This window comes from Salmo salar, chromosome 14 (assembly GCF_965601325.2).
Source record: "Salmo salar chromosome 14, fSalSal1, whole genome shotgun sequence".
Classification (NCBI taxonomy): domain Eukaryota; kingdom Metazoa; phylum Chordata; class Actinopteri; order Salmoniformes; family Salmonidae; genus Salmo; species Salmo salar.
This window is the reverse complement of record NC_138304.1, coordinates 70,339,836-70,362,500: the sequence shown is the minus strand read 5'-3', so window position 1 is coordinate 70,362,500 and position 22,665 is coordinate 70,339,836. Positions and strand designations below refer to the sequence as shown.

The following is a 22,665-nucleotide window of genomic DNA, read 5'->3' as shown; positions in this document are numbered from 1 at the left end:
GAAGCGCCTCCCACAAGTTGGATTGGCTTGCTGGGCACTTCTTACGTACCATACGGTCAAGATGCTCCCACAACAGCTCAATAGGGTTGAGATTCGGTGACTGTGCTGGCCACTCCATTATAGACAGAATACCAGCTGACTGCTTCTTCCCTAAATAGTTCTTGCATAGTTTGGAGCTGTGCTTTAGGTCATTGTCCTGTTGTAGGAGGAAATTGGCTGCAATTAAGCGCTGTCCACAGGGTATGGCATGGCGTTGCAAAATGGAGTGATAGCCTTCCTTCTTCAAGATCCCTTCTACCCTGTACAAATCTCCCACTTTACCACCACCACCAAAGCACCTCCAGACCATCACATTGCCTCCACCATGCTTGACAGATGGTGTCAAGCACTCCTCCAACATCTTTTCATTTTTTATGTGTCTCACGAATGTTCTTCTTTGTGATCTGAACACCTCAAACTTAGATTCGTCTGTCCATAACACTTTTTTCCAATCTTCCTCTGTCCAGTGTCTGTGATCTTTTGCCCATCTTAATCTTTTCTTTTCATTGGCCAGTCTGAGATATGGCTTTTTCTTTGCAACTCTGCCTAGAAGGCCAGCATCCCGGAGTCTCATCTTCACTGTTGACGTTGAGACTGGTGTTTTGTGGATACTATTTAATGAAGCTGCCAGTTGAGGACTTGTGAGGCGTCTGTTTCTCAAACTAGTGTAATGTTCTTGTCCTCTTGCTCAGTTGTGCACCGGGGCCTCCCACTCCTCTTTCTATTCTGGTTAGAGCCAGTTTGCTCTGTTCTGTGAAGGGAGTAGTAACTAGCCTCTCAAAGCACTTCATGATGACAGAAGTGGGTGCTACGGGGCGATAGTCATTTAGTTCAGTTACCTTTGCATTTTCGGGTATGGTGGACATCTTGAAGCAAGTGGGGACAGCAGACTGGGATAGGGACAGATTGCATATGTCCGTAAACACTCCAGCCAGCTGGTCTGCGCATGCTCTGAGGATGTGGCTAGGGATGCCGTCTGGGCCGGAAGCCTTGCAAGTGTTAAGACGCTTAAATGTCTTACTCACATCGGCCACGGAGAACGAGAGCCCACAGTCCTTGGGAGCGGGCCGCGTCGGTGGCACTGTGTTATCCTCAAAGCGGGCGAAGGTGTTTAGCTCGTCTGGAAGCAAGACATTATTGTCCGTAATGCGTGATTATCTGTGACCCTGCCACATACATCTCATGTCTGAGCCATTGAATAGTGACTCCACTGTCTCAGAATGGACGTTTTGCCTGTTTGATTGCCTTACAGAGAGAATAACTACACGGTTCATATTCGACCATATTCCCAGTCACCTTGCCATGGTTGAATGCTGTGGTTTGCGCTTTCAATTTTGCACGAATGCTGCCATCTATCCACAGTTTCTGGTTTGGGCAGGTTTTAATGGTCACCGTTGGAACAACGTCCCCTATGCACTTCCTGATTAACTCAGTCACTGTGTAAGTGTACATATTATTCTCAGAGGCTACCCGGAACATATCCCAGTCCATGTGATCAAAACAATCTTGAAGCATGGATTCCGATTGGTCAGACCAGCATTGAATAGACCTTAGCACGGGTACTTCCTGTTTGAGTTTCTGCCTATAGGAAGGGTGGAGCAAAATTGAGCCGTGATCTGATTTGCCGAAGGGAGGGCGGGGGGAGGGCCTTGTAGGCATCTCGAAAAGGCGAGTAGTTCTCCCATCTCCACAGAGGAACTCTGGAGCTTTGTCAGTGACCATCGGGTTCTTGGTCCCCTCCCTGACCAAGGCCCTTCTCACGTGATTGCTCAGTTTGGCCGGGAGGACAGCTCTAGGAAGAGTCATGGTGGTTCCAAACTTCTTCCATTTAAGAATGATGGCGGCCACTGTGTTCTTGGGAACCTTCAATGCTGCAGACATTTTTTGGTACCCTTCCCCAGATCTGTGCCTCGACACAATCCCGTCTCTGAGCTCTACGGAAAATTCCTTTGACCTCATGGCTTGTGTGCCTTTCCAAATCATGTCCACTCAATTGGATTTACCACAGGTGGACTCCAATCAAGATTTAGAAACATCGCACGGATGATCAACGGAAACAGGATGCACCTGAGCTCAATTTCAAATATCATAGCAAAGGGTCTGAATACTTGTGTAAATAAGGTATGTTTTTTATTTTTAATAAATTAGTAAAACATTTTTTTTAAACATTTTTTCGCTTTGTCATTATGGGGTATTGTGTGTAGATTGATGAAGGAAAAAAATTTATTTAATTATTTTTAGAATAAGGCTGTAACGTAACAGAATTTTGAAGAAGTCAAAGGGTCTGAATACATTCCGAATGCACTTTGTGTGTGTGTGTGTGTGTGTGTGTGTGTGTGTGTGTGTGGGTATATATATTTACAGTACCAGTCAAAATTTGACACACCTACTCATTCAAGGATTTTTCTTATTTTTTTTTTTACTATTTTCTACATTGTAGAATAATAGTGAAGACATCAAAACTATGAAATAACACATATGGAATCATGTAGTAACCAAAGTAGCCCCCCTTTGCCTTGATGACAGCTTTGCACACTCTTGGCATGTTCTCCCAGATTTTGTGCCTTACTTACTCACACATTTTTCCCTCATTCCGTCTTCCATTTCGAAACATTTTCTACCGTATGCTCCTTTTGAACAGCACCCAGTTGTAAAGTGTGCCTCTACTTGTAGTCTATCATCTCTGCTACTCACCAGAGCTGCGTTCTTGGCCCCAACACTGGCTCTCTGGACCAGGAGCTTCTTGTCCCCCAGCTGCATCCCATTCAACCCTGCAATTGCCTGAGACAGCAGAGTTAGAACAGAGGGATGCATCATAATAGTCTAAATTAGTTTCCTATCCCATCTCCTTTCCTACAACAGCGCTGATCTGCTAAGGCTTGATGGGTGACAGTAATATGGAAGACAACTACTATGAGATTGGCTTTCACCTGGCCAGGTATATCAGATCAGTGCGGATTAAAGACAGACAGACAGGGTAGCCACTTTGCACTATTGACATGCAGCCCAAGAGTATGTGACCTTATGTTAACCTCATAGCTATAACAAGAAACATATTGCACACAGCAATACAGGTGCAATATCTGACACTGACCTGGTCGTTCAAATTGACGTCCACATATTCACAGAAGGCGTAGCCCTTGGAGAGGGCCGTGGCGCTGTCTTTGACCAGGTTGAAGGCCTTCAGAGGGCCAAAGGAGGTCAATAGCTCTTTTACCTGGGGGGGGTGTGAAGACAGGAAAACACAAACAATTAACAAAATAATACGAGGGGATGGATTGCTCTATCAGTAATATTGTCTGAACTAAAACAAATTAATTTTCAACCTTGATGATTAACAAAAATAAACAGTAGTATGAAATGTATTGATCATGCTAGAGACTTAGAAAGGACTTCAATAAGTTAGAAAGGACTGACCTGATCATCATTAAGATAATTTGGCAAGCCACCGATGAAGAGTTTGTGGGCTGAGTCTGGCACCACAGTTGAAACCACCCCTAATCCAAGCAACAGTGAGAAATAGGCTTGAGACATTTTCTATTGAAATCAGAGGATTCAACTGGGTCAACAATCTTTTGAAAGACCCACCTGGTACATAGACACTGGGGCTCTCACTCATGCCGGGCAGGGGCTGGTAGTCGTGAGGCCGTCTGATCTTCAGGCTCTGACCCTGGAAGATGATGCCGTCAAAGGCCATGGCCTGGGTCGTCTCGTCCACCGAGCGGAACTGGAAGAGGAACAGGTAGAGAGAAGGTCAACGTTATGACGTGCTATTGTAGCATGCAGAACACAACGATACTTCCGCACTCAGGATGGCAACTGTTAGCGGGTAATGCAAGTTAGCTAATAACTGCCATCCATGATCTACATGTATTTTATGCCATTTCATTTTTATACTAAATACATTTTAGTTGAGCACACACCTCGAGGAAGGCAAAGTTCTTGTCCTGGTTTATCTGCACAGCTAGAACAGGGTTACCAGGGGCCTGGGTGAGTCCGCCAAGGCACATCTGGGCATTGAAGAAATCCATCATTGCCTCCTATTGACACAACATGGACTATCACTTACACGTTTTGCAGTGGGGAAGGCAGAAGTATGTAGAAGGCTCTCGACCAGGTTGATTCTATGACACAGTAGTGATGATGAAATGCACAGAGTTATTTTTTAACCATATATCGCATAGGGTTGAGGCGTTAGTCTTTAACTGTATTTTAGGCTTTATGTCCGATCAGCTACGATGAACAAACGCAACATGCAACAATTTCAGCTAATTGAAATACATTGATTAGGCTTTAATCTATGGATTTCACATGACTAGGAATACAGACATGCATCAGTTGGTCACTGATACCTTTAAAAACAAAAGTAATCCCAAACATGCTCAATCGGTGACATGTCTGGTGAGTATGTAGGACATGGAAGAACTGGGACATATTCAGCTTCCAGAAATTGTTTACAGATCCTTGCGACATCGGGCTGTGCATGATTAAGCTGAAACATGAGGTGATGGCGCCGGAAGAATGGCACGGCAACGGGCCTCAGGATCTTGTAACGGTATCCATGTGCATTCAAATTGCCATCCATAAGATAGAATTGTGTTTGTTGTCCATAGCTTATGCCTGCCCATACCATAACCCCACCGCCACCATAGGGCACTCTGTTCACAACGTTGACATCAGCAAACCGCTGGCCCACACGACACCTGCCTGGTACAGTTGAAACTGGGATTCATCCGTGAAGTGCACATTTCTCCATCAAAGGTGAGAATTTGCCCACTGAAGTCGGTTACAACGCCAAACTGCAGTCAGGTCAAGACCCTGGTGAGGACGACAAGTACTAAGATGAGCTTCCCATAGACTGTTTCTTAAAGTGCAGAAATTCTTCAGTTGTGCGAACCTATAGTTTCATCAGCTTTCCGTGTGGCTGGTCTCAGACAATCGAGCAGGTAAAGAAGCCGGATGTGAAGGTCTTGGGCTGGCGTGGTTACACGTGGTTGTGAAGCCGGTTGGAGGTACTGCCAAATTCTATAAAAACAATGTTGGAGGCGGCTTATGATAGAGAAATTAACCTTCAATTCTCTGGTAACAGCTCTGGTGGACATTCCTGCAATCAGCATGCCAATTGCACGCTCCCTCAAAACTTGAGACATCTGTGGCATTGTGTTGTATGACAAAACTGCACATTTTAGAGTGGCATTTTAGGTGCACCTGTTTAATTATCATGCTGTTTAATCAGCTTCTTGATATGCCACACCTGTCAGGTGGATGGATTATTGTGACAAAGGAGAAATGCTCACTAACAGGGATGTTAACACATGTTAGGGATATTTTATTTCAGCTCATGAAACCAAGACTTTACATGTTGCTTTTATATTTTTGTTAGGCTACAGTTGAAGTCGGAGGTTTACATACACTTAGGTTGGAGTCATTAAAACTCATTCTACAACCACTCCACACATTTCTTGATAACAAACTATAGTTTTGGCAAGTCAGTTAGGACATCTACTTTGTGCATGACACAAGTACTTTTTCAGAAATTGTTTACAGACAAATTATTTCACTTATAACTCACTGTATCACAATTCCAGTGGGATAGAAGTTTAAATACACTAAGTTGACTGTGTCTTTAAACAGCTTGGAAAATTCCAGAAGATTATGTCATGGCTTTAGAAGCTTCTGATAGGCTAATTGACATAATTTGAGTCAATTGGAGGTGTACCTGTGGATGTATTTCAAGGCATACCTTCAAACTCTGTGCCTCTTTGCTTGACATCATGGGAAAATCAAAAGAAATCAGCCAAGACCTCAGAAAAAAAAGTGTAGACCTCCACAAGCCTGGTTAATCCTTTGGAGCAATTTCCAAACGCCTGAAGGTACCACGTTCATCTGTACAAACAATAGTACACAAGTATAAACACCATGGGACCACGCAGCCGTCATACCGCTCAGGAAGGAGACGCGTTCTGTCTCCTAGAGATTAACGTACTTTGCTGCGAAAAGTGCAAATCAATCCCAGAACAGCAGCAAAACACCGTGTGAAGATGCTGGAGGAAACAGGTACAAAAGTATCTATATCCACAGTAAAACGAGTCCTATATCGACATAACCTGAAAGGCCACTCAGCAAGGAAGAAGTCACTGCTCCAAAACTGCCATAAAAAAGCAAAATACGGTTTGCAACTGCACATGGGAACAAAGATCGTACTTTTGGAGAAATATCCTCTGGTCTGATGAAACAAAAATATAACTATTTGGCCATGATGCCCATCGTTATGTTTGGAGGAAAATGGGGGATGCTTGCAAGCCGAAGAACACCATCCCAACCGTGAAGAATGGGGTTGGCGGCATCATGTTGTGGGGGTGCTTTGCAGCAGGAGGGACTGGTGCACTTCACAAACTAGGTGGCATCATGAGGAAGAAAAATTTGGTCGATATATTGAAGCAACATCTCAAGACATCAGTCAGGAAGTTAAAGCTTGGTCGCAAATTGTTCTTCCAAATGGACAATGACCCCAAGCATACTTCCAAAGTTGTGGCAAAATGGCTTAAGGACAACAATGTCAAGGTATTGGCCATCACAAAGTCCTGACCTCAATCCCATAGAAAATTTGTAGGCAGAACTGAAAAAGCGTGTGCGAGCAAGGACGCCTACAAACCTGACTCAGTTACACCAACTCTGTCAGGAGGAATGGGCCAAAATTCACCCAACTTATTGTGGGAAGCTTGTGGAAGGCTACCCGAAACGTTTGACCCAAGTTAAACAATTTAAAAGGCAATGCTACCAAATACTATTTGAGTGTATGTAAACTTCTGACCCACTGGGAATGTGATGAAATAAATAAAAGCTGAAATAAATCACTCTCTACTATTATCCTGACATTTCACATTCCTAACATAAAGTGGCGATCCTAACTGACCTAAGGGAATTTTTACTAGGATTAAATGTCAGGAACGTGAAACTGAGTTTAAATTTATTTGGCTAAGGTGTATGTAAACTTCCGACATCAACTGTACATTAGAGAGGGTGAATAATATTTGCAGTGCATCCAATCAGTAACTGGATCTGAAATTGATAAATCTGGTTGTGTTCTTTGGGGCACACTGCAGCTATTTGTCAAGTGTTGCATTGACTTCACTTGCTATGGTAGCTGATGTGTATAGTCATCAGCATATACAGAGACACAGGCTTCACTCAGAGCCAATGGCAAGTCATTAGTAAAGATTGGTGTGAAAAAAAACATCAGTCTGCTTCATGTGAATTATATACCCTTTTCACACCATCATGCCAACCCAAACCGTACTGCAACTATGTTGAATGCTTAACCAGGCCTGCACAGTACCGCTCAGCTTGGCTCTGCTCAGTAGTGTGGAAAGGGTAACAGTTTCCCCATTACCTACCTCTGTGATGCCAAACGGTATGTTGCCTACGTAGAGCCTTCTGGCCTGCCTGGTCATTTGGCTGCCCACCACGGGTACAGAGGTGGGGGCGGGGGGCAGCCCCTCTGGAGTTATCATGGTGGGCAGCAGGGCCGTGGCTGGGATCTGGCCAGCAGCTGGGAGAGGAACATGGACTCAAGTTAGATATGAGTCTAACGGAGACGAAATACTCAACACCTGCTCCTTCCATGACATAGGCTGACCAAGGGAATCCAGGTGAAAGCTATGATCCCTTATTGAAGTCACTTGTTAAATCCACATCAAAGAGTAGATGAAGGGAAGGTGACAGATAAAAGAAGAGTTTAAGTCTTGAGACGTGGATTGTGTGCCATTTAGAGGGTGAAGTGGGCAAGACACAAGATTTAAGTGTCTTTGAACGGGGTATGGCAATAGGTTCCAGGCGCACCGGTTTGTGTCGAGAACTGCAACGCTGGTGGGTTTTTCACTCAACAGTTTCCCGTGTATATCAAGAATGGGTCCACCACCCAAAGGACATTTGGGGGGGGGGGGGCAATATTAAGAAGGTGTTCTTAATGTTTTGTACACTCAGTGTATGTTTGACTATATACAGTGCATTCATAAAGTACTCAGACCTCTTCACTTTTTCCACAATTTGTAACGTTACAACCTTATTTTTTCCCCTCATCAATCTACACACATTACCCCATAATGACAAAGTAAAAACAGATTTTTTGAAATGTTGGCAAATATATTAAAAATATAATAATATTATGTTTACATAAGTATTCAGACCCTTTACTCAGTACATTGCTGAAGCACCTTTGGCAACGATTACAGCCTCGAGTCTTCTTGGGTATGAAGCTACAAGCTTGGCACACCTGTATTTTGGGAGTTTCTCCCATTCTTCTCTGCAGATCTTCTCAAGCTCAGGTTGAGAGACTTGTCCCGAAGCCACTCCTGCGTTGTCTTGGCAGTGTGCTTAGGGTCATTTTCCTGTTGGAAGGTGAACCTTCGCCACAGTCTGAGGTGGTTCCAAACTTATTCCATTTAAGAATGATGGAGGCCACTGTGTTCCACTGTGTTCAATGCTGTAGAAATGTTTTGGTACCCTTACCCAGATCTATGCCTTGACACAATTCTGTCTCGAACCTCAACGGACAATTCCTTCGACCTAATGGCTTGGTTTTTGCTCTGACATGCACTGTCAACTGTGGGACCTTACATAGTGTGTGCCTTTCCAAATCATGTCCAATCAATTGAATTTACCACAGGTGGACTGCACTCAAATTGTAGAAACAGGATGATCAATGGAAACAGGATGCACCTGAGCTCAATTTCAAGTCTCATAGAAAAGGGTCTGAATACTTATGTAAATAAGGTATTTCTGTTTTTTATTTTTTTTAAATTTGCAAATGTCTAAAAAACGGTTTTCGCTTTGTCATTATTGGTATTATTGTGTGTAGATTGATAAGGATTTTCTTAAATTTAATGTAATCAATTTTAGGATATGGCTGTAACATAACAAAATGTGGAAAAAGTCAAGGGTTCTGAATACTTTGCGAATGCATTGTATTTACGTACAGTTGAAGTCGGAAGTTTACTTACACTTAGGTTGGAGTCATTAAAACTTGTTTTCAACCACTCCACAAATGTCTTGTTAACAAACTGTAGTTTTGGCAAGTCGGTTAGGACATCTAATGTGTGCTTGACACAAGGAGTTTTTCCAACAATTGTTTACAGACAGATTATTTTACTTATAATTCACTGTATCACAATTCCAGTGGGTCAGGAGTTTACATACACTAAGTTGATTGTGTCTTTAAACAGCTTGGAAAATTCCAGAAAATGATGTCATGGCTTTAGAAGTTTCTGATAGGCTTATTGACATCATTTGAGTCAATTGAAGGTGTACCTGTGGATGTATTTCAAGGCATACTTTCAAACTCAGTGTCTCTTTGCTTGACATCATGGGAAAATCAAAAGAAATGAGCCAAGACCTCGGAAAATAATTGTAGACCTCCACAAGTCTGGTTCATCCTTGGGAGCAATTTCCAAATGCCTGAAGGTACCACGTTCATCTGTAGAAACAATAGTACGCAAGTACAAGCACCATGGGCCCACGCAGCCGTCCTACCGCTCAGGAAGGAGACGTGTCCTGTCTCCTAGAGATGAACGTACTTTGGTGCGAAAAGTGCAAATCAATCCCAGAACAACATTAAAGGACCTTGTGAAGATGCTGGAGGAAACAGGTACAAAGTACCTACATCCACAGTAAAACAAATCCTATATCGACATAACCAGAAAGGCCGCTCAGCAAGGAAGAAGCCACTGCTCCAAAACCGCCATAAAAAAGCCAGACTACCGTTTGCAACTGCACATGGGGACAAAGATCGTACTTTTTTGAGAAATGTCCTCTGGTCTGATGCAACAAAAGTAGAACTGTTTTGGCCATAATGACCCCCATTATGTTTGGAGGAAAAAGAGGGATGCTTGCAAGCCGAAGAACACCATCCCAACCGTGAAGAACGAGGTTGGCAGCATCATGTTGTGGGGGTGCTTTGCTGCAGGAGGGACTGGTGCACTTCACAAAATTGATGGCATCCTGAGGAAGAAAAATTAAGTTGAAATATTGAAGCAACATCTCAAGACATCAGCCAGGAAGTTAAAGCTTGGTCGCAAATGGGTCTTCCAAATGGACAATGACCCCAAGCATACTTCCAAAGTTGTGGCAAAATGGCTTAAGGACAACAAAGTCAAGGTATTGGCCATCACAAAGCCCTGACCTCAATCCTATAGAACATTTGTGGGCAGAACTGAAAAGCATGCACGAGCAAGGAGGCCTACAAACCTGACTCCGTTACACCAGCTCTGTCAGGAGGAATGGGCCAAAATTCACCCAACTTATTATGGGAAGCTTGTGGAAGGCTACCCGAAACGTTTGACCCAAGTTAAACAATTTAAAGGCAATGCTACCACATACTAATTGAGTGTATGTAAACTTCTGACCCACTGGGAATGTGATGAAAGAAATAAAAGCTGAAATAAATCACTCTCTACTATTATGACATTTCACATTTTTTAAATAAAGTGGTGATCCTAACTGACCTAAGATAGGGAATTTTTACTAGGATTAAATGTCAGGAATTGTGAAAAACTGAGTTTAAATGTATTTGGCTAAGGTGTATGTAAACTTCCGACTTCAACTGTATATGTATTAAGTGAGAGAGGGACTGAGTTGAATACTTTCATACAAAATCGCATTAACAGCCTTTTCTTTTGAGCAGACATAATACGGACCATGATGTGACACTATTATAGTGAGTGCTGACAAGTACTGACAAACTGACCCTGCATAGCCTTGTACTGCAGGGGGGTGATATGCTCGAAGCCTGGTGCTGGGACATCCCAGTACTTCCTCACTTTCTTCTTCTTCTCTCTGTGCAGAGCTGGAGAGCGACTGCAGGAGAGAGACAGGAGGGGACAGGAGAGATGGACATAAAGCCTTGCAATGCAGAGACCGTGTGGACGGAGGTTAATGGATAGCACAAAAGTTGGGAATCAATGGGATATAAAAAGACATTTTGGATTGATAGTTATAACACATTCCTCTTAGAACTCTACCTGGCATCTACATGCTCCCACTTGTATATGGTTTAAACATTACACATTTACCATAATATAAGGCCTGATTTCAAAGCAAGCCTCTGACCATTATAGATTCAAGTCGTCTCCCCTTACCTTGACCTTGTTTGTATTAGGAACCATTCTAACATTAGAACACTCAACAACCACCAAGTATATTACTTAACAGATGGACAGCTGACTCATAATTAGCAGGTCAACGTTGATAGTGTCATGCACGTCACTGTCTGCTGTAATACTGTACCTCACAACAGTCTCTTGGGATTGTTTTTGAGTCTGTATGCTGAAATAACAGTTGAAACAAGGGTATTCCGTTTATTATTGCATAAAGGTGGGGAAAGAAATAGTTGAAACCAGTCAATGATCCACAGAAAGCTATTCACACAAAATGGAAGTGCATTTCATTTCAAATACGTGTACAGTATCCACCTGCGCCTGTGTCGACGACGTTCCTTGCTATCGCTGCGGCTTTCCCTGCTCTTCCTCCTTTCCCGGCACCTCTTCTTCCTCTCTCGGCTGAGACTGCGGGACGGGGTACGCCACCCATGCCGATTCTCCTTGTCCCGCTCTGAAGGGGGGAAGAGGGAGGAAGAGGAGGCGAACAGGGGAGAGTCACAGTGACAAAGTCACAGGATCCTTTAGTTGCAGCAGGAGAGAAAAATCCTTATGCATTCTGCTTTAAAAAAAAGTCATATGCACAAGTATATGCTGCTACTCCTATTATAACTAACGTTAGAGGAGTTAAAAGGCAATTGCCATTCACGCTATCAATATGCAGAGAAAGCACATCTGTAACACTATTCCCCGATTCTACATTGCATAAATGTGTCCTGGTCTAGTAGCCTTTATATAAGCTAACCGATGGTGAGCGTGGTGCAGTTAATAAGAGCAAAAGTCATGGACAGGTCCCAATTCTTTTTTTCATTCGCTCCCGAAAACCCCCACTAATCAGGCAGATGTAACTAGCTATTCTGTGACGGCTAGCGGGTCAATCAGTCCCTTTTGTCGTACATTACGAGCAGACGTGCCAGCATGTGAGTCTGTATGTGTCATAAATTAATATTGTTTTGGTAAACAAATCATCGGCCTAGTGCAAGCAGCTAGCTGACAGCAATGTAGTGACTGCGGGCTACTGGTATGCTAGCTGGTAAAATGAACCATTACTATAGGATGAATGGGCAACACTCACCTTTCTTATTTTCAGTCAACAATCTCTCGAATTCATCAAAATCCGACATTTTAGGCCTAGATTGGATGACTTATCTTGTTAGTTTAGCTACCAAGGCTACAAATAAACACAGCTTGTTTGAATCAAGACTGGACACAGGAAATTAGGACGCCCTCTGTCGGTATGGAATAATACTGATCTAGTGTGTGCGGAACAGAGGAATTCTGGAACATTTTTCAGAGGCCAGTTAAAAAGACAGACATATTTCTTAAATGTAATATCTAGGAAGACAGATACCAACAACTAAAACGCATAACTGCATTTTGCGCAAACAATGTTTTTTATTGTACAGCAGATGGGTTACACTGCTTTCACTGACCTCAATATACTATCGAAACGTGGGAAAAAAATGTCAATAAATACATAAATTAACAAAATAATATTGTAGCTGTGGATCAGGAATTAACAAATGGTTCAACAATGAAAACAAATAAACATGTACAGGTGGAGTTTCTTTAAACCCACGGCTCAGAACGGTGTGCCTGTCCATTAACTGTCTTTACCATCAAAACAACATTCGATGTATGCTCAAATTCTTCACATTTTCCATTAATTTGGACTCCGCAAACTTATATTTCCCTGAATGGCAGTCATCTACAAAAACTAGCAGGTCTCTCAAAGGAAGGAATACAGTGTCTGCAGTATGTCAGTGCTTCTACCATTCATGAATCATGCAGAAAGTCACACCGCAGATCATTCTGCTGTGCCACCTGACAATGAAAGATAGCCATGAATCAAAGACTATAAAAACTTAATTTAATTACCATGAACAGCATCTCCAACCAGCAGATGACGCAGGATGGAGCCAACATTATTTTTCTATGTAACTGCTGTAACAGGCTACGTCACAAAATTATCCAGTGTGTGGCTTTTAGTCAATACAGTGACAGACTACAACCTTTTACACAAATTCCATCTCTCTTTCCTTGCACAATCTATGATGGGTAAACAGATATCTCTCGCTCAGCAACAAAAAACTCCTCTTAGTGCCCCAATGCAGTAATCCTGCAATTAGCCCTTCAGAAAATGATTCAAACACAATGAATGTGATACTTCAAGAGAAGAGGTAAAAAATAAATACAAAAAATTAATTATAACTTCTGAAGCTAGAGCCAAATGGCTCTTAACGAAGCCTTACAGCCTTTGGTATGTGACGCCCCATGAAGGTCAATAACTTTTCAGTCTACCTTCCCTCCATGTCTAAACTTATAGGAGGAAAGGACCTTCCATTAGTTTCTGAACCTGTAGGAGATGGGCAGAAGCAGGTGGTTCTTCTTCATGGCTGCCACTTTGGCGTGCATGGGCTCGTCCAGGGCCTTGTAGCAGCGGCGGGCGTAGTCCAGGAGCTTCTCCTTGGAAGACTCAAACTCGCCCACCTCGGCCACCTTCTCTGGGGCTACCAGCAGCAGCTCGGCGATGGGGGATGTGGAGGCCATAGTGTTGCGGTCCACCCGGTGGACCTGGAAGGCCTTGGACATGCTCCTCAGGCGCTGGTAGGTGAGGAGGATCTTCTGGTACCGATGGAGCACACCGTCAGGATCTTTCACTGAAGGAGAGGAGCCATTTTAGTTAGCAGTTGATAGGAATTTCTCCCAAGATTGTGATAACAAGGAAACAATTTAATATTATGACGCAGCAGACAAATGCACCGGGCATAGGAAATAACCTAGAAATAAACTATGACTTGATTACCTCTTTGTCTTTCCTTGCCCCGAGTAATCCGGAAAACTCGTCTCATTTTCATTCTTGGCTCCCCACCATTCTTGGATCCCTTTTTCTTGGACATCTTCTCGTCTGATGAATCGTCCTCCTCTTCCACTTCCTCTTCCTCCATATAACCGTCTTCCTCAAAGTACTTATCTTCTTCGATCACACGCACCTCCTGTTTTACTGGATGGGGGGGGCAGTGACAAAATGTATCCTCGTACACGTCAAGACACTAGATGACGGTTGACACTAAAGCCCAGCTTAAGCTGTATGATTCTCCCACTCCTAAAAAGCCATCCCACCCAAAATCTATTCTGCTTCCCTCTCACCAGGTACTCTGCTGCTACATGTGTGAGGTTGGCTCTGGACGTGTTTCCGTAGCATTCCAGACCTGGTGGTCATGGGTGAAGGAGGAGGGCTTGGAGCTCTCTCTGGTGGAGGTTTCAGAGTAGTGTAGTTCAGACTAGTGTGCTGGGATTCGGGATAAACATCTAACAAAGAGGGGAGAGGATAATCGATTTTTAAACGAGTTCCAATTTTGATTTTTTTTTTTTCCCCCTCTACCTCAATTTCCCTCTCTCCATGTATCGGCCTATATAGTTGTGTATTCACTTGTATATTTTTCCAAACAGTGCACTAAATAGAAAGTGTGACTAGATAAGAAACAGTGCTTCAATTGAACGTACAGTCAAGTACTAACCCACTGGGCACACACTGGTTGAATCAACGTTGTTCAATGAAATTACATTGAACCAACCTGGAATAGAAGCTGAATTGACATCTGTGCCCAGTGGGAAGTCAGTAGAGAAGTGCTCCCCACCACCAACCCCCCCAGTCTTTACGGTTGCTCTCCGGCGTCCTCATGGAGGAGACAAAGCGTTCCAGCTGGCAGCGCAGGAAGTTGCGTTCCTCCTCCAGGTCCTCGATGCGCTTCTGCAGCCACGAATTCTTCTCCAGGGACACACAAAGGTGGGTGCGCAGGTTGGTGATCAGCATGAACGGGCTGTAGTGCGGAGGCATTTCAGAAGCCGACTCTGGAAGGGGGCAGTTCATTATTTGAGGCATTGGTCATACGTGGGTAGGCCCTGAGAAGTTATTGACCACCTGACTTATGACACCATAATTACATTATTAATATAGTTGATTAAGGTAGCAAGAGGTGATTATGCAGGGCACTATTCATGAGGGATGGTAGTTTAATTACCTCCACCCTCCAGGTGAATGGAATTTCTATCCAATTAGTGACAATCAATAAACTGTAGATCACTTTGCTCGGGTTTGAGTAGCCCTGAACTATCTGACATTGTCATGATAGGAGAACACATTTATCAGGGGTTGCTTAACTTACTAATATTCTGTATGAGAGGCAGGTAAAATGGTTAATACAGAAGTCTGGTTGTTACCCAACACACCCCCCCCAAAAAATGTTTTATCTGTCTGACTGGTATTATGCACAAATGTACCTTCCAAAATCTGCTCACTCTGGTTCAGATAGGCAGACCGGCCCTGGTTCTCCTCAAAGGGGAAGGATACTTCATATTCATCCACAACATTATACAGACCTTCAGGGACCACAGTCAATGGTAGTGACACATGAGTGACACATAATAAAAAATGTCATTTGATAAATATACTGTTTAAATGGAAGTGCATCGAGTAAGCCAATTGTGCTTTTAAACATTTGCAAAGTAAATGCAGTAATTTTGTAAAATAACAATGCAGCCTATTCGGAGGAGGAAGACAAATGAAAGTACCTGTTGCATTCCTCGTGCTTGTCCGATCAGTCATCCTTCGTGGGTTGAGTGCTGTTCTGCAAATATGTAATACATATGGCAACATTGTAACATTATAATAAGCACCATCGTGGATCATACGTTAAGAAAAGTGTTGAAACAGTCATTAGTCCGTCGAGACGGTGATGTCACCAGCTGTAAAACAATTAAGGTAACCCCAATGCGATTTCGCCATATAAGTGGTATCTAATAAGTTCACCTGCTCCGAAATTGGTTGCACAAAGCTGAACTGTAGCTAATGCAATACGAATACAGGTTAAAAACAACTTATGTACTGGCATGAAAGGTCAGCGAATGGTTTGTATTAGTTGTTACCTCGTTCTTCAAAAAGAGCCGCAAGTTAATAAGCAAGTTAATAACCATCCGTTTCCCATCAGGTGAAATGGGGTGAATTCGACAGCTTTTCTAATCGAGCCACGTGCGTAATTACGGCGTAGGGGGTGTAACGCTTCGGACTTCCTCTTCGATGGCTAATGAGAATGTATAATAATTACAGTGAAACTAATCTAATACCTACTTCATCGTGTCTTCAAATAACCTACATCAACTACTGCATTTGCATCTTATAGCCGACCATGAGAATCATTTCATACAAGTTTTGCATACTGTATGTGGGAGGAGCTCAGGTGAGATTGTGGGAGGGGGTAAAATAGTTTTTGAGAAAACACAAAAAAATTAAAAGATGGGTTGGAATTCGACAATTCCGGGAGAATAAAAAACTTGACCAGATAGACAATGATTTTTTCTAATAAGTCGACATCAGTGTCACCTGGGCCAATTAAAAACAAAAAGTGTAAAACATGACAAAGCGCATCTAAACGTCAGTCTACCGACTATCAAAATTATGTTTAACAATATATTCTGCCTAGCCTTACTATTTTCTTTGTTGCTTTGGAGTGAAAATGTAATTAGTTTGGATATGCTGGGATTATAAAATAGTACCTTCCCACAGGGCACAGTTTTGATTTACATTTGGTTGAGCTGTCAACTAACGAGAATTCAACGTGAATTCAACCAACAATTTCACCCTGTCGTTGGATTTATTTTAAAAGTTGGGTGAAAAAAATACGAAATTCTCTTACTTTGATTACATTTTGCAATTCTACACAGTTTTCCACGTTGATTCAACGTCATTACATATACTTTTTGGGTTGAAATGAAGTGGAAACAACGTTGATTAAACCAGTTTTTGCCCTGTGGATTCCTTATACCATACAAACATTGTGTTTACATTTTTGTTACCTAATACCAACCACTTTTATTTCCCACTCATGTAGATGATAAATTATATTTAGCCTTTCATATTCCCTAGCATTTATTTACATATTTTTTGTGTCAGATTTCTGATTCCCTCACTCATTCAGGTGTGACCATGGGGCTTTGTGATGGCCTGTCCCACTGTAAATGGACTTGTGCTGATGGACTTGCTGGGTGGCGTCGCCTTGCTGGTGGGAGTCTTTGTCCCTCTGGATGTCAAAGGCAGAGACTTTGGGGATCTCCTGGTGTACACAGGGGCACTGTTCGTGCTCATGTCTCTGGGTGCTGTGGTACAGCGGCAACATTGACGGCCTTGCCTCCAGCAAAGAGCTGGGCCACATTGGCACCACTGTGGACCGACTGGCCGGCACCCTCAGCCGCAAGATGCATATCCATCGCCCCAGGGGACCTTAGGGCTGTGGCTGTCCATAAAAACAGGTAAGTTACTTATCGGGACTTAAATAATGGGTTATAGGCCCAAACATATTCTAAATTATACATACAGTATAGGGCTCATCTGGGAAAGAGACAGCATGATTCCCTGTTAAAATAAATGTTCAATATTATAAATACATGCCAAGACATGCTAATTGTGATGCATCTACTCTGCAACATGTAAAATAATGACATGCAATTGATCTGTAACCTCTCGTTCTCTGCCTCTTCTTTCAATAGGCTTTCCATCTTCACGCTGGTGGGTGGATGCCAGACATGGATCAATTACCCCCCAATCTCCCCTCACATTGAACCACTTCAATAGTTCTTGTTCTAGTGCAGTGTTTTACATTTTCTTCTGAGACTTGAGTCCAGCAGTATTAGTGTTTGATGGGTAATAATAGCAGTGTTTTATGCCAAAGGGTTGACTGCACTCACCTAACATGTATTTCCCCTGTATAGGGGCGGCAGGTAGCCTGGTGGTCAGCGCGTTGGACTTGTAACTGAAAGGTTGCAAGATCAAGATTTTGGGACCGTTTCTACAGTGAACTGTAAATAGAGTCAAACAGATTTATTCTCAGGTCCCCACAAGGAGAGTATGTACATTATGTATCAATAGACCTGTTTGGACTGACACTCTTATTCAACCAAATCACACAGCATACATTTAAACACACTTAAGAACTTGGATACACACAATGCATATTCCATCGCAGAGATACACCAATGCAAGTATCTATGGTGACTATTGTGCCTACTACTATGTTTAGATAGATATTCATAATTGTACTCTATTTTCTAGGTGATGTGTATGACCACAATTCAATATGCCAATAAGAGCAAATGGGAGCTTTTTAAACCACTTAAACAAAACATCATTAGCTTTATATTGAGAGGGCTCAATTTAAGTTTAATGTTATCTTATTCAGAGGATACCGTCAATCAACTCATATTCTGTATAATCATACTAAAAACAACAGGCTTAATAGAAAGCATGGGAGAGAAAATGGGCTCTCCTGGAAGAAGAGAAAATAGATTTGTTCTGTCAAATGTAGAGTTTTTTTTAACTTGTGGTCCAGGAGGGCCAGCCGCAATGTGTGCAGAGTTTTGTTCTAGCTCAGAATCAACACCTGATTTAATTAATTAATGAAGGTCTTCAATTTAATCATGGCCTAAAATGAAGATCTAATCCGGTATTTAAGAGCTGGAACAAAAGCCTGCAGTCTGTGGTCCGCCGGTAGCAGAGTTAACCTGCCTATATAGCCTGTCCTATATAGCCTGTCCTGCCCGGGCTTGTTTGTTCTATGTTCCATTGTTGTGATCTAATTGCCAGCTCTTTTCATACCCCTCACTATATTTATCATGGCATGTATCTGACATACAGACATGGCATGGCCATTAGATCGCTTTGGCACCGCTCCGTCCTGGCATAAACCATCACTTTAACCTCTCCTCCCTCTGTCTCTTCATCAATGAAAAGATCCCTTCATTAGCACGGTCGGCCCGCCACCCACTAGGCCTAAACCTTAATTTAGAGCAAAGGTTAGATTGTATTCGGTCTTGGGGCAGCAGCTTTACTGGCTCAGAGAGTTGAGGGGGCTGTTGAAACACTTAAACACAAGTATAGATCCAGCCCAGGGGAAAAACCACTCTTTAAAATAGGAATGGATGGACAAAACAAGTGGGGGTGAATGTGTGTCAGGCCAGGGAGATCCCAATGGGTAAGGTGTGTGTGGAGAAAGTGGAATGTGAGGACTAGACTATAGCTGAAGAGTGGCACTATGCCAACCTCTTTTAAGGCGATCTGGAACTATGCCTCTGTCAGTGGGTGTTCTGGCCATCTGAACCTTTAAGTAGTTTGATTTCATTCACAGGTTAATTGAGGGACTGATGTTAACACACATGTCTTGGCGCCAGTCTTCCCAGGGGTCTCTCCTTGATGTGGTTGAGAAAATTGAATCAATGTTAAAGGTATTTCAGAATCTGGCATCATTTAAATTAAATTCAAAAAACTTTATTTTCCCCCTTAGGACAATTCTATAAGTGATATAGTGGGGCTTCACACATACAGCGCTTTCGGAAAGTATTCAGACCCCTTGACTTTTTCCACATGTTGTTACATTACAGCCTTATTCTAAAATGTATAAAATTGTTTTTCCCCTCATCAATCTACACACAATACCCCATAACGACAAAGTAAAAAATAGTATCACATTAACATAAGTATTCAGACCCTTTACTTTGTTGAAGCACCTTTGCAGATCCTCTCAAGCTCTGTCAGGTTGGATGGGGAGCGTCGCTGCACAGCTATTTTCAGGTTTCTCCAGAAATGTTAGATCGGATTCAAGTCCGGGCTCTGGCTGGGCCACTCAAGGACATTCAGAGACTTGTCCCGAAGCCACTCCTGTGTTGTCTTGGCTGTGTGCTTAGGTTTGTTGTCCTGTTGGAAGATCAACCTTCACCCCAGTCTGAGATCCTGAGCACTATGGAGCAGGTTTTCATCAAGGATCTCTCTGCACTTTGCTCTGTTCATCTTTCCCTCCATCCTGACTAGTCTTCAAGTCCCTGCCGCTGAAAAACATCCGGACAGCATGGTGCTGCCACCACCATGCTTCACCATAAGGATGGTGCCAGGTTTCCTCCAGATGTGACGCTTGGCATTCAAGCCAACTAGTTACATCTTGGTTTCATCAGACCAGAGAATCTTGTTTCTCATGGTCTGAGAGTCTTTAGGTGCCTTTTGGCAAACTCCAAGCGGTCTGTCATGTGCCTTTTACTGAGGAGTGGCTTCCGTCTGGCCACTCTACAATAAAGGCCTGATTGGTGGAGAGCTGCAGAGATAGTTGTCCTTCTGGAAGGTTCTCCGATCTCCACAGAGGAACTCTGGAGTTCTGTCAGAGTGACCATTGGGTTCTTGGTCACTTCCCTGACCAAGGCCCTTCTCCCCCGATTGCTTAGTTTGGCCGAGCGGGCAGCTCTAGGAAGAGTCTTGGTGGTCCCAATCTTCTTCCATTTAAGAATGATGGAGGCCCCTGTGTTCTTGGGGACCTTCAAAGCTGCAGACATTTTTTGGTACCCTTCCCCAGATCTGTACCTTGACACAATCCTGTCTTGGAGCTCTACAGATAATTTGTTCGACCTTATGGCTTGGTTTTTGCTCTGACATGCACTGTCAACTGTGAGACCTTATATAGACAGGTGTGTGCCTTTCCAAATCAATTTCGAGTCTCATAGCAAAGGGTCTGAATACTTATGTAAATAAGTTATTTAAAAAAAATGTTTTAATACATTTGAAAACATTTCTAAAAAACCTGTTTTCAATTAGTCATTATGGAGAGTTGTGTGTAGATTGATGAGGGAAAAAATATATTTGATCGATTTTAGGATACGGCTGTAATGTAACAAAATGTGGAAAAAGTGAAGGGGTCTGAATACTTTCCGAATGCACTGTACAACAAACAAGCACATAGACAATAAATGGACAAGAAACATAATTAGTATCCTCGATGCTATCTTTTATTGGTGTTCCCTTGAGCAAGGAACTTAACCCCTAAAACTGCACCAGAGGCGCTCACGGAAAATTGGTAACAGGTATTATACTACATACCTCTTTTGCTGTAAAAAAATTTGTATTCATTTGATCAATGAAATGATGTTCACTGTGTGAAACACAAAATAAATTGAACTCATTTAGATTCAGACACACTTTGGCTGCATTTAAACAGGCAGCCCAATTATGACATTTTGCCAATAATTGGGCAAAAGATCGGAATTGAGATGCCTGAGTAAACACATCCTTTCTGGCTTAGATTCAATACACAGTGTTAAAATTAGTACTTTCTAACGTTCATAGGCCCATCTTTTTTCAGTGTTGATAAATGAAAACCCCTTCACAGTGTTGCGTCCCTATAATACACTGACTGGGGGTGTCGAAAATTAACATTGTGCCAGTCAATTAAGCAACAACACTAAGCATTACAGGTGGGGTAAGGAAAAGGCCAGAGAAAAAAAGGGAGAAGGAGAAAACGGGTTAACCAAATCAATAAAAACGTGGCCCCTCCATAGGACAATACTACAAAGCAGGATCAACGAGTTAGCCAGCTAACTTTGATAAACAACTAGAAATAACTATTGGTTTTCTGGTTCATTAAACTTAGGTATGTGTTTGTGGTTGTTGAGTCAATTAGACCATACCCATTTCAAGCTCATCTTTTTAAAAATAAATATATAAAAAGTTATTTCAGAAAATGTATACAAGTTAGCTTGCTAACTTATTGATCCTGCATTGTAGTAAACCCCTCAGGTCCTAGTGATAAACAAAAGTAGACAGATGTGGTGAAACCTCAGGCTATCAAGACCCATCCTTCTTTTATGTAGAGCTATCTTGGTTGTCAACCAGTTACCACCATTATACTTATACCAACTCCAATTAAATTAGGGAAGTAATTAGCACTCTACCAACAAATATAATGCACATTTTCTTCCAGGCAGTTTCACCTAAGCAGGTGGTGGGCTACGGCTTATGGTTCATAGGTCAGGTAAGCGCACTTAAGACCCCTGGACCAAAGACAGAGGGGCCAATCATCACTAACTCGTCTTAGTTCTGTGAGAACCTGAAAGTTTAGCCCTTTCTAATTACGGGAGAAGAATAGGTTACCTGTGTGTTACTATTCTGTCTTTTTTACTATTCTGTCTGTCTCTGTCTCGATGGTGGTTTATGAAAATCTTAAATAGTAACAGGAGCTCAACAAAAATAAGATCTACATCAACAAAGGAATCTTTGTTCACTGTTATGCTGCTCCCAAACCTGGTGATTTAATAAAGCTAACATGATGATTTAATAAAACTAACGTGGTCATTTACCTCAGAGGTGATTTGAATAAAGCTTGACGGTTTGTTAAATAACCATATCTGGCAACAAAGAAACAGTGAGCAGACATTACCTTTTTTTCTATATCACTGTACATAGTTTGACCAAACCCTCTAGGTGAGATCCCAACTGACTAAAACACCTAAACCTAAAAGACGGACCTACAGTTAACTATCTAGGAACTGCCAACAATGTGTTGAGAAATGGTTGCATGGCCCCTCTACACTAACCTCAGCTGATATCTGTGACAACAGCTCATATCTGTAAGACCATTGTTGTTGTTTTCTTATTCAACTC

At 42.4% G+C, this 22,665-nt stretch overlaps 2 protein-coding genes across 2 annotated transcripts in view; both read right to left on the bottom strand.

The window, feature by feature from the left end:
* LOC100380519 (Splicing factor U2AF 65 kDa subunit) overlaps nucleotides 1-12,399 on the bottom strand; it is a gene marked incomplete at its 3' end in the record, with an annotated part of 35,772 nt that extends 23,373 nt beyond the window's left edge. Inside the window, 10 exon segments of the mRNA NM_001173804.1 lie at nucleotides 2,734-2,820; nucleotides 3,134-3,256; nucleotides 3,457-3,536; nucleotides 3,628-3,766; nucleotides 3,963-4,079; nucleotides 7,437-7,591; nucleotides 10,784-10,893; nucleotides 11,323-11,361; nucleotides 11,508-11,646; nucleotides 12,268-12,399. Coding sequence (NP_001167275.1) covers nucleotides 2,734-2,820; nucleotides 3,134-3,256; nucleotides 3,457-3,536; nucleotides 3,628-3,766; nucleotides 3,963-4,079; nucleotides 7,437-7,591; nucleotides 10,784-10,893; nucleotides 11,323-11,361; nucleotides 11,508-11,646; nucleotides 12,268-12,316 — 1,038 coding nt within the window. The 5' untranslated portion in view covers nucleotides 12,317-12,399.
* Nucleotides 12,400-12,573: 174 nt separating this feature from the next.
* ccdc106b (coiled-coil domain containing 106b) lies at nucleotides 12,574-16,430 on the bottom strand. Its single transcript, XM_014142202.3, has 7 exons — nucleotides 16,122-16,430; nucleotides 15,768-15,823; nucleotides 15,477-15,575; nucleotides 14,856-15,047; nucleotides 14,343-14,504; nucleotides 13,999-14,196; nucleotides 12,574-13,852 (listed from the first exon to the last, which is right to left on the bottom strand). The coding sequence occupies exons 2-7, from the start codon at nucleotides 15,799-15,801 to the stop codon at nucleotides 13,536-13,538; spliced, it is 1,002 nt and encodes a 333-aa protein (XP_013997677.1). The 5' UTR covers nucleotides 15,802-15,823; nucleotides 16,122-16,430; the 3' UTR covers nucleotides 12,574-13,535.
* Nucleotides 16,431-22,665: the final 6,235 nt, after the last annotated feature.